Raw genomic sequence first — 12282 nt, 5'->3', positions numbered from 1 at the left:
CAATTGTATTCCCCTACAGGACAGTGAAGGGCTAGACCTCTGTGCACTAGTACAACTACAGCACTGTAAAGCATCATCATACTGCAGATGACAGCGTAAGTATGCTGTATGTCCTGAAACAATCCCACTATGCTGTGGAACAGTATGGTCATACTTTGTGAAAACACAGAGTTCTCAACACAGCACTGCAGTGACATCGCTGTATTGACTTCACTCATGGCCAGGTGACAGTCCGTTGTCCGTCAATATGTTACGTCAGCTGCAGTAACAACTATATGAATTGCAATGACAATACAGTGCAGCCTGCACCAGTGTACCAACAATTACCACATCAGAACAACCTCACTGCATGCAGTGATGCCGACATACCACCAGAAACAATTCACAACCACCTCTGTAAAAAGTGAAATGGCCTTGAGTGTAATGGGAAAACATAGCAAGCAGTGATACAGTTAATCTCATCATTAGTATCACAAACCCACAACCTATAGTGATACAGTTACAACAATATGATAACCACAGCCACACTGCCTGCAAACGTATATTGATGCCACTGACAATGACACCAAGTCACCTGAAATGTCACAACTACATCTCCGAAATTGTATTATCATTGCCGCTCTGAACAGCACAAATAGGATCATACTTGCAGTGGCACACTCAGCTGCTGTGTATCTGCTCAAAACCTCAGGCCTTAAACACATTACACATCTTTCTGCACTATTTTCCACTTAAACAGTTGAGTTTCTTCAAGACAGTCTATGTCCTGGGGCAGTATTAAAAAACCCCTACTTTCAGGACTGGGACTGCTCCCTGCCCTACACTCCACCTGAAGGAGGCATTTCTACTTTCCTGGTAAGAAATCAAGATCATGGCCAGGCAGGAAAATCCCCAAGCTGAACACTGCCAAACCCCTGCCCTACAGTCAGAGCCTTCCCATCCGGAGTGGGGGAAGAGAAAACCACCTGTAACAAAAGCAGTGCTTCTCAGTAGAGGGTGTTGTGGTAATGTCAGAGAATTATGCATGTAGCACCAATGAGAAGGGCAGTTATGCTGACTATCCTGCAGCTACATGACTAACAGTGCAAGTGCTCCCACTGCTAGTAGGCAGCACCCTATTCTGCATAGCTCAACCCCATTTTGAAGTGTACAGTGAGCCACCTGCACTGATACAGCTAAGACTCTTTGAAAAACATCACCATCACAGGCCTGCCAAAATGTTGGTGACCCTTTACTGTCCTGCACTGACACAGCCCTGCATTGCTTACTTCAATGTAAATCACTTTAATCATCAGATCCCCAGGTGAAGAAAGGAAAGGAGGAACTTCTGCTTTCTCAGGTTTGCTCCCCCATCTCCACTGGGGATTCCTTTACTGCAAACAGCCTGAGTATTACTGCCATTTACAGTAGTAATCACTCTGTCCCCACCTCTTCCACAAACCTACTGCTGATATTAGCACTGATCATACTAACAGGCCTGTGAGTTTTATTACTACTGATACTAATAATACTGGACACATTATGTCTGCTCCCACCAATAACAGGCTGCAGATATGATCCCAGCTAATGCCAATAATACTGGGGGATATTATCTCTGCCATTGTCAGCACTGCAGATATTACTGCCAGTAATGCTGTCAAATACTACAGATACTGTCAGGGACCAAGATTAATGATGCTGAGAATGTTACAGCACCAGCCTCATTGGAAGACGAATCCCAAATCAGAATTTGGGTCTATAGAGGAGGTCTGTGGCCTGCTATGGAGAGAAAGAGGTCTCTCTAATCTCTAGTAAGAATGGTTTTGTAAAGATCCCAAAAGTTTCACCCAGCTGGAGATCCTGTGGTGTGCAAGGACAGTTTGAAATATTGTTTTCATATTTTCTAATTGTCTGTCCATCCATCCATCCATCCATCCATCTATCCAGCTATCTATCCATCCTTCCCTTTCTCTTCATCTCTCCCTTTTTCTCCTTATAGAGTACTCAAGACTACAGTTTGAATGATACTAGTTTTTTGTTAGTGCTTCCAAGCTACCCCAGTTCTCATTCTTTTAGCTATCATCTAAAGCATATGGGATTATGCAACAACAGAAATATTTGCATATTATGTTGCTCCTTTATCCTTCTGGACTTCTTATTGCTGCTTCTTAGTCTGACAGTGAGCCTGCTGAGCTTGGCCTGCTTTCACAGCATAGTACAGCATTAGGATTGTAAAAAGCCAGGAATTCCTGTTTCCAGCTGCAGCTTGATACTGCAAGACCCTCAGTGGTCTTGGGAAGGTTATTACATGCTGCAGGGCCGCTTCTGCCTCTGGAAGATGGTGTGTGTAAACAAACAGTGGGGAAGGTCAGAGGGAAATAACAGCAGCACTGGCAGTGCCCATAGACTGCGTGAAGTAGCATACGCTGTGCTACGCAAGAGGTGGTGAACTTTTTTAGCCAGATTATTTTTAAAATCATAGGGGACCAATTCTCTGCTTTGTCTAATCTGACACAGAAGTCAGAGGGTTTACAACCATTGGTCAAAAATGGAAACAAAAGGAATACATAGTCTTAACAGGGCAAATCCTGACCATCCTTCCTAAGCATTAACCTGAGCAAAAACACACTGAGTTTTGAGGAAAGACTTGTGATCTGAGAGTTCCCTGTTGTGACTAGTAGGCACTCAAAGCTACCTCCCTGCTAGCTCTCTCTGACTGCCATAGTCTTCCCAGGCTACCCTTGCAGACATAACCAGCAAATTTGGTAGGTTGGTATTTTCCCTCTTCCCTCTAACTCCTGTGAGGGACACACCTGGCTGTCAGCGTCCATCGCTGCGCCCACCTCATGCATCTGTCTGGCTCCTTCTGTCCAACTCAGGAGTTCTGCTACATCATCTTGACACATAATTATCTCTCCTCTTCTTAATCATCTGAGCTACTGTCTAATGTAGGCACCAGCTGCAGCAACGAGGACCTGGGGGAGGGGGTGTGCTCGGATAGAGGCTCCTCTGTCTTTCTCCCATCCTGTTCCCCCCAGCCATCACAGAGGTTGCTAACAAGGTTTTCAGAACCAGGGATTCAGGAGCAGCTTGGTACTTCCCCCTTTCTGCTGAACTGCATTCCTCACAGAGGAATCCTTGCAGCAGAGCTGGTCCAACAGAGCGGAAAGAAAAGAGACAGCAGTGCTGCTTCTTCTGCCTCCTTTAGGGAAGAGCCATCCCCAAAATTCTGGGGAAGTGGATGTGCATTGGGAGCTCATAAGGGCTTTTCAACACAAGAATAAACCCTACAGTTAAGAAACTGCAACAGAACAGTGCTCAGAAGCTCTGGGAAATACTGAGGAGGTGTATGCATCCAGCAAGAGCATGAAAGAAATACCTGCACTGGATTTCTTGCCAGGCTTTCCTGATCCCCATCGCAGCTATGAACAAGAACAGTCCTCATTGCTACAGGGGAGATTGCCCAGGAGTGAGTGCAGGTCACTGGCTGTGCAAACCCCGCCATGGACCCTTCTAGCCTTAGGACCCAACCCTGCAAAGTGATGATGTCTTTCAGCATTTCTTAAGGCCAGTGAGCCCAGATAACTCAGCCCTTGTGTAGGGGTGTTCAGCAGCTGGCAGGGGGTCCCATGTGAGGTTTTTCTGGGACAGGAGTGCAACATCTCCCTGCAGGAGGTATCTGGGATGGCAAGATGAAGTCTGTTCTCTAAGGTAGTTGCAGCTGTGTCATGTAACTGCTGCCTAAAACACTTGAGAACCAAAGGCAAGCAACGTCTCCAGGATTGTCTGGTACTGTTTCGATTCCTAGTGCCAACAGCAGAGAGTTGCAGAGTATTGCTTGCCCTTCATAAATCAAATCTGGGATGAGTTAAGGACAGACAACAACAGAGAGTTGTTCCTACTGTCAGTATATTATTGCGAAGTGTCAGAGTCTTAGATGGCTGCTTGGTTGTTTCTGTGTTTAATTGTACTGCTCCAGAAAAGCTCAAATTATGAGTCTGGAAGTGACTGTGTGGCTACATTTAAAGTGGCATGATCTTTCTAGGTATTTGGAAAGAGGGGCCACCAAAGCCAGATTGAACTGCTTAATTTCAAAATGAGATACGGAGGCCCTTTGTTGAGAGCTGGTGATCACCACTCTGGACTGTATAAGAACAGGGGTTCAATAAAACACCAAATAACTGCCAAGAGATTTGCACAAACATTAAAGAAACTTGTCACTCAGTTTGAAATGTCACTATTTGCTGTATATGTAATGATGGGAAATGCTGGAGGGGTTTGCAACATCTGCAATCTCTTATTCCTGACATTTTTTGACTTTGAGGCATTGACTCAGCCCTTCCATTGCTATACTTTTCTCTTAGCTGGGCCCTACTGCCATCTAGCTGGGAAATGGATCTTCCTCTGGGGCCTGATCCAATTTCCAATGACATCAGCAAAAATCTTCCCACTTGCTTTAACAGGAGCTGGATTGGGTCCTTGCCTCTAGTTTCACTTTGTATTAGGGAGAAAGGGGTCACGATTATTGCCTTTTTTTTTTTTTTCCCCTTGGGATTATTGTGCTTCTTTGGATCAAAAACTTACAGATGTGAACCTCACCAGAATCGATGCTGAGAAGATTACTGGGAAACCCCCAAAATGCAGCATCTATTTCAGGAGAACTTTCTCTTCTCACCACATATCACACAGAGAATCCTCATGTTCTCTTGTACCACACAGCCTTGGGCTTACAGCACACACAGCACACTGGGCCACCAGTGCTGCTAAGAGGTTCCTCCCATGCAACAGACAACAGTAGAAAACAACATACTGAAGGCAGGACTGTACTGAACAAACTGGTCAGACACTACTCTTAGAAAAGTTCACCTCGTGGCCCTCAATTTTTGAATGCATCAAATTAAAAGAACAAGATTTAAGGAAAAAAGTTTACAAAGCCACCATAAGAGCACCAAGACCTTACCCACCCATCCTGACTCAGTCTATCTAGACCTCCAACTTTTGTCTCATTTCAGGATTCGCTTTGCTCTGAGTCCTTCCCAGCAGATAGGAAGGAAAAGGAGACAGCTTAATCCTAATTCCTTAGAGCCCTAGTGAAAGGTTTAGATAACAACCTCAGGGCCACAGTACTCGGAAGACCTCCTGTTCTGCTTTCAGACTATTGCAAGCATGGCAGTTCTGCTGTGGTAGATGCTACGCATTGAAAACCGTGCCCTTATAATCACCAGCTAATATAGCTCATGGCACTTCAGAGGGCGGGAACTTGTTTGCAAGGGGAATGAAAGATAGCTCCCACATTGCTGGTGCTTCTCCAAGATGGCATTTTGTTTGAAACGAGTGAGTTGGGGTAACCATGTTTACCCGCAGTTCAAAGTCTGGGCACCTGCTGGCACCTGGGGAGTTCAGTTCCAGCCGTTTCCAGCAGTGAATGAACTTGGGATCAGCTCCAGCAATGGAGACGGCTCTCTGCCTGCTGAGCAGATGTCTGGAGACGCAGCCTGTCATGAAAAAGCCTCAGAAGAAGAGCATTCCAAGCCAGCAGGGCAGTGGCGGGGAACTGGTCTCTGTTGCTAAAACTGATCTAGCCCCTGGAGCAGCTGCAAACCTTGGCCTGAAATTGGAGCCTGTACATGGGGACAAAGAATATAAAAGGGAGGATGAGCTTCTCCCCTCCCCCTACCTTCATCACGTTTCCTCTTCTCGCCATTCGACCGAGGAATCCCCAGGATCCCGTTAATGGAGTAAGAGCCCACTGGATCATTGGAGGCACTGGAGACGGGAGGGGATGCTGTGCTGGGCACTGGACAAAAGGAAAAGGGAAAAAGGGCCATGAGGAGAGCAGCACAGCACTCAGGGATCCTCCAGCTGAAAGCTACACATGCCACCAGTCTCATAGGAAAGCCTGGGCACTAAGTAGACTTCCAGTCCCTCACACTGAAAGACTCATACTTGTTCTACTGCTAACATTGCTGCATCCCAGCTTTGCCAGTCCATTCCTATACCATAAGTTAACCACCTTCCAGTATAGGGCCATTAATAACAAGCAAGTGTATTCCATCAAGAAGCTAACTAAACCTTGTTGCTATATCCCAGTTCAGAGCAGGCTTCCCAGTGCGTGCCATGGTAACGGAGCGCAATGGTGCATAGCCCACATTCTCTAGTGATTTCCTAGTCCATCCATATTTTGCCAGATCATTTTCTCTCAGCACTTTTCCACCAGGAGTTCACATGTTCTGTCTTAGCCAGACCAGCCTCTTACATGTCCATCCAAAACACTCATTGAGAGCATAGGGTTAGAAGTACTTCAGTGTTGGTCCAATAAATTCAGTTCCCTACTGGAACAAATGGTGAGTTGATGATACATACTCCAACCCAGACTAATAAAAATCTAGTGTGTCCTTTTTGTACTGACCAATGTCAACAGGCAGATTCCTCTTGCCACTCAGGGCTGCCCAAGACTGCTCATGGGTTTCCAATGTATCAGAAATGACAAGTCATACAGGTTAGAAATGATCACTTCATGATAAACAGGGCTTTCGAGTACAGAACAAGTAGAGCTATGCATCCAGTAGGCATGCCTGTTATGTCCCAGCATGTCCCAGTAATGGGGAGAATATCCCAAGTCCCTTGCAGGCCACTACCCATCATTCAACTCATAAAGCACTCTCCTGAAGCAATCAATACCTCCAATGCAAGCCTTCCTGGATGGAGGAGAACCTGTCAACAATATCCAATGTAGACCCACACTTCCCAGTTCATCCCAGAGCAATGAGACACTCCAGTGTCAGAAATCGCAATCACTATTCCAGCTCAGCCAATGCTTTCCCTAGACATGCACTACTTTTCCAAGAAGAAATAATACCTGCTAGCTCCATCTGTTGTAGTTAGTGATTCCCAGTCCAATGAGCAAGTCCAGATTAAAAGGCCATCCAGAAATGCTCTTCCATACTAGTCCATTAATTTCACTGTGCTCCAGAACACAATTCATGTACAGAATTATATCTGCCAGCTGTGTCCCATGTAGACCATCACTTTCCAGTAAATCTTTGTATTCTCCAGTAAATCCTTGTATAGCAGCTAATTCTCAGTAACCAACAGTATTTCAGACAGTGTCTTAGGCCATGAATAAGACACTGTATATCACAGTATCCCAAAATATTGCATGTTTTTTCCTGCTCTGAAGTGTTACTGGATAAAGCTACAGCAACATACACACCAAACAGCCCACAGAGTAAAAACTACCTCATTGCACATCTAGCACAGTATCTTTAAACACATTTGGTCACTTTATTATAGCCTTCATCTTTTGCTCACCTTGATAAACCCATCTCCCCTAGCAGAAAATTCATTTTCTCAGTGAAATACACCCATAGGATACCTTACTGCAGAGCCAGAACAATGAAGAGCTCAGTTATGAGGCATCAGGAATATCTTAACCATGTCTGGCTTTACTAGCTCTAAGAAATAGGCCAGTTCCAACAAAGAGAGAGAAAAGAAAGCGTGAGGGATTCTCTTTTGAATCAGATTAAGAAGGAGACAACAGTTGAAGACTGATGCTTAAACAGGGTAGTGGTAAATACTTCTCCCTAGAGAAGCTAAGGAAAGAGCATGAACATGAAACGTATGTTAAGGCAGAATCACTTTGGGCAAACCCCTACCTTGGCCTGTTTTCTCTGCCGTGATTCCTTTCTCTGCAATGCAATGAGGGAAACGAACAGAAACCTCTGATTTCCATTGAGGTTTCTTTCCCCCTCCACTGATCCTCCCTTTTGCTCTGTTTAGCATCTGCTTGTCAGACTTCGTTCCCTCAACTAAGCATCATCCTCATTTCCACTTGTCCTATCACCACCCCTCATGCCAATCTTCTTACCAATAGTATGTCCTGGTGCAGTCACACCTGTCCCGCTTCCATCTGGTGTTGGGTGAAAAGGTTGCTGAACTTTGGTTCTGATGATCCTGAAAAAGAGCAAAACACATTCAGAACTCAACTGCAACTTCTCTGTGCCTTTGCATACCCACAATCCCAGATCAGAACGTGAAGGTCTGGCCTGAGCTCTGGGAGCAGCAGAGTGACTTTATTTGCCTTCTCGCAGTCCTGACTCTACTGCTTCAATGGTCTGGTTCCCAGGGGATTGTCCTTGCTCTGCTCTCTCATCTTTTCCCAAACTTGGGTATTCGCTGCAAAACTGTAGTGCTCAGGTAACAAGCCAGGATGTCCTGTGTGTTAGCAACTACATTATCATTTATGACCTGATCTGACAGCATGAACACAAGGCAGTCTTTGCAGACAATAGATCCACTGCTGGATTTACAAGCAGTGTAGATTTAATTTTATTGTGTGCCTAAAAGATACCTTTCTGGCATAGAACTGAATGCTGAATGCTTTGAACTGATGGAAGGCTTGCCCAAAGCCCTTGCCCTTCATAAATGAGAAGGTAGGAGCAGAAGGCATCCACAGGGAGTGGTGATGGGATATAGTTAACCAGGAAAAAGAAGCTCCAGCAAAGAGGGCAAAAATTGGTCTTTATCAGGAGGTGAATGCACTGAGAATGGGAACTCAAGAAGATGTCTCAGTGAATCCCACAAAGCTCATAATACAGCTCAGAATGAAAATAAAGTGAACTGTAATTGTCAGTGCTCTATTTCTTGTTACATGAAATCTTTCACCTCTAGGTCACTGGTTTAAATCCAGCTGAGGTCAGTGGTGAAAGAAAATCACTAGCACCTACTACTTGACTGGCAAGGTCCCTGCCTACTGGCATGGTGTGTGACTCAGGAACAACCGCCTCACCAAGGAACTTGGCAAATAAGCCATGACCTGCAAAGGCCATCGAGACCAAATTCCTTTCTGAGATTAAAACAAGCCTTTCCAATTAGGGTGAAGGCTGCAGATGCTCTTCAGCCTGAGTTTCTGGAACACTCAGCCCTGCATTATATTAGCTTTAAATTCTCCGAAAAAATCTCTCCAGAAAATGAAAACAAATAACTCCTTGCCCACCCAAGAGAGAGCTTCCCTTAAAGATTCACTCTAAATAATAAGTTGGCAAAACTTCAAAGAGCACATGTGTGGCTAGTGGGTGGTATGGCATGGATAGAGATAGGCAGAGATGTTGAGAGGGCATTTTTGAAAAAGCACAACTCCTGAGACTGAAACCTTCTTAGGAAAAGAAAGGTTTTTCATAGCGTATCACCTCGGTGTGTTAAGAAACTCTGATACACACATAATGAAGCCTGGACAGTTGTTGGAGTGGCAGAGAGGCTGCCTGGGACGTAGCTGGAGACAGGAAATATCAAGGTTCTAGCTGGGGATGGAGGCCCAGGTCCTCACCCCATATAGGTCAGTGATATGAAGGGCCCTAATATATAGCTTCTGAGGACCTATAGAGAAGGTGCCCGAGGACCTCACAACAGGGCCAGATTCTGAGGTCATGCGGATTTGCACTAGCTGAGGAGCTGATCTGAGAAGTCTGTGCTAGGGCAAATAATACAACTTTTTTCTTCTTTTCTGTTTTTTTCTGTTCTTTTCTCTTCTCTGATATCCCCCCTAAAACCCCCTGAAGTGCCACTCTGGTTGTGTGAGTTTATTGATTTCCCCCAGCCCAGAGAAACAGAAAAAGGGGATGGGGTGCAGGCAAAGGGATGGAAATAGAAAGCTATAAATTATTTGTGACAGGAAAGCAATAGTGCCAGAGTGCTGAGCACAAGTCCCGTGTCACTATTAGATTCCTTTTAGCCTGATGACACTGTAAAAGAGGTTAAGTGTCTGATGGAATCGTACACCTTGGGGGCAGGGGCAGTCCAGGAGCAGAACAAGCCACAGAGAGCGGGTATATCAATTCTCCAGGCCAATAATATTCCCCTCATTGATCGCAACACAAAGTTCAAAAATCTCATTATAGCCAGGCAGACCTGGAACTTTTTAAAAATCAATAGAGTGATATAATGTATGTATACTTTGTATAAATGTATCCATCCATCCATCTGTCCGTCTATCCAAAATTTGCCTGAGGGTGCCTAAGTTAACCTACACATTATACTGTGTTATATTCTAGTGTAGTGTGGCACAGTGAATGGATTAGAAGATCTCCCCTGCAGCCTTAGATGTCATATTGTAAAATGTCCTGTTAGCACTGAGGTGACATCAGAGAGTTCCATTCATACTGAGATATGACATCAGATTTGCCATTCATACTGGGAGGTGGGATCAGACAGCTCAGCTTCTACTGAGGCGAACCATAGATGAGCCTAATTATATTGGGATGGTCGATCAGGCTGTGCTGAATCATGCTGCACAAAAATGGCCAAGTTTTGAAAAGCCATTTAGAGTAAACTCAGCCCATGAAACAACGGTGGTATAGAATGCCTGTCCGTAATGCTTCAGAAAGCCAGGCGGTGGGATGAAGAGGAAGGTTCAGTTTCCTTCGCTGTTCAGTTTGTGGTCTCTCAGCTGAGAATGCCAGTTAGTGCCCATTGTGACTGTGTTTGCTGAGATGTGTCCATTAAGAACTGGAATGAGACTCACCAGCTCATTTCCCCAAGTAGCCATCAGCTGGTAATGATTTTTGGTCACTACCAACCAGGGCCAGATTTCAGATAGTGACCCAGAGGTAAAAGGCTCTGTTCAAAGATGTTCCCCTCCCAAGCATGAAACTGGTTTTATGTCAAGAGGAAGTGTCTGGAAACAGTGAGCAAAGGGGAGCAGTTCTTGTTGTGCAACCTCCAGTGTCTTAGGTCAAATAATTCTTGGCATCAAATGCACAGCAAATCTACCTGAAGTCTCAGGTAGAAGGCATTTCCTATGACTAAAAGAAGAAGCAAGTCATGAAGAGGCTCTCTCCAGTGGTTCTTCCTTGCCCTATAGTCGTGACTGAACTCTAGTGTTGTAAGGAAATAGGAGAAATTTCAGGACCCTAACACTCAGTATGGAATACAGCACTGCATCCCTCTGGATCAATTCATTTAGGAACAGTGATAAACAGCAGGATAGCTGGGCATTGCTGCTGCTGCTTTAAGAGGCTTTGAGTGAGTCTGTCCTACACAAGACCACCTAATGAAACAGCAGATGAAAGATGAACACAGCTGACCTGGTCCTGTAGCAACAGACGCAGCATAATAATGCTCTCTTTAAACTTGGGGATTGCTGAAAGCTTCTCACCCTTACTGGAAACTGAAATACACACTAAGCCAGCTCTGCTGCCTCAAACCTTGGCTTTCTGGATTACTGCTGTGTAAGAGGGAGCAAAACCTTGCTCACCTGTTGCTGCCTTTGATGGCTTCTCCTTGCCTTCAGACACTGGACAAAGACAAGCCTTTCTGCAGAACGCTTCCTCAGCCTTTCCCAAAAGCATTAGGCACACAAATCCTGGAACACCAGTCAGAAGTGCTAATTTCTTGAGGTAAATGCCAGTATTTCAAACGCCTCTTTTTTTCTCCAAAAGAAATTGTCACTTAGGACTAAATTCATCCCTGCTCTAATTCCATCACAGTCAGTGACTTCAAAAACCATATTTGTGTTTAATTAGGGGCACAAACTGGTACTTACTGCAAATTCCCATTTTTCATTTCCAGTGGGAGTTTTTTGCACAAGTTGTCTACTTTGAGTTTCAGAGAATATACACAGATTTAATACAATACTTCTGAGGTTTCAGCAACAGGACATTTATAGATCTTTGATTGCAGTAAAGCAACTGAACTTCATTTCACAATCTGAATTTAATATGCGATATTATCTTAAGTAATGTCATATAATGTCATTACAGTACCTAGTATCATACTGTGAATTATACATCCATTCCTGAAATTCATGAGTTACCATAGTCGGCTTGTAGTAACTCTTTCTAGAGTTAATACTGCATACAGCTCCAGCTGAAACTAACTGCCTGTTTCCAAATGCCTTTGACTTTCTTAAACATTCAGCATTAGATCGTGAATTTCCAGTGTTTGATTTCTATTTCATCATTTTCAGCACTTCTAACGCCATTCCTTTTGCTGATTCTGAATACGGATGGACAGACAAAAACCATCTCTTCTAGTATGAAAGTTGTAACAAGCTCTAATTAAATTTGGTCAAGAATGTAGAGAAACACTAGAAGATAAATTAGGGAAGCTATAATCCTTCCTGAGAAGCAGAACTTTCTTACACTCTTTATAAGTAAGCAACTAAAAAATCACTTCTAAACCTGTCAGAAATTATTTGCTGAAAGAATAACAGATCATAGGAAATGCCCCTTGCTTCTCTGACATTTCTATCCAAACTCTCTTAGAGCCTCACATATTCTGTGGTTTCTCCTTTCTTACTATTGCTGA

At 44.3% G+C, this 12282-nt stretch overlaps 1 protein-coding gene across 1 annotated transcript in view; it reads right to left on the bottom strand.

The window, feature by feature from the left end:
- Positions 1 to 11791, bottom strand: part of LOC104405016 (paired box protein Pax-2-A-like) — a 54087-nt gene extending 42296 nt beyond the window's left edge. The window contains exons 1-3 of the mRNA XM_010013602.1: positions 11739 to 11791; positions 7847 to 7932; positions 5657 to 5776 (exon numbers count right to left, since the gene is read on the bottom strand). Of these exons, the coding sequence (XP_010011904.1) occupies positions 5657 to 5776; positions 7847 to 7932; positions 11739 to 11791 (259 nt within the window). The remainder of the gene's footprint in view (positions 1 to 5656; positions 5777 to 7846; positions 7933 to 11738) is intronic.
- Between the last annotated feature and the right edge of the window lie 491 nt (positions 11792 to 12282).

The sequence above is a fragment of the Nestor notabilis genome, unplaced genomic scaffold (assembly GCF_000696875.1).
Source record: "Nestor notabilis isolate BGI_N333 unplaced genomic scaffold, ASM69687v1 scaffold44, whole genome shotgun sequence".
In the NCBI taxonomy this organism is placed as follows: Eukaryota; Metazoa; Chordata; class Aves; order Psittaciformes; family Psittacidae; genus Nestor; species Nestor notabilis.
This window is presented reverse-complemented; position numbering and strand designations above follow the sequence as displayed.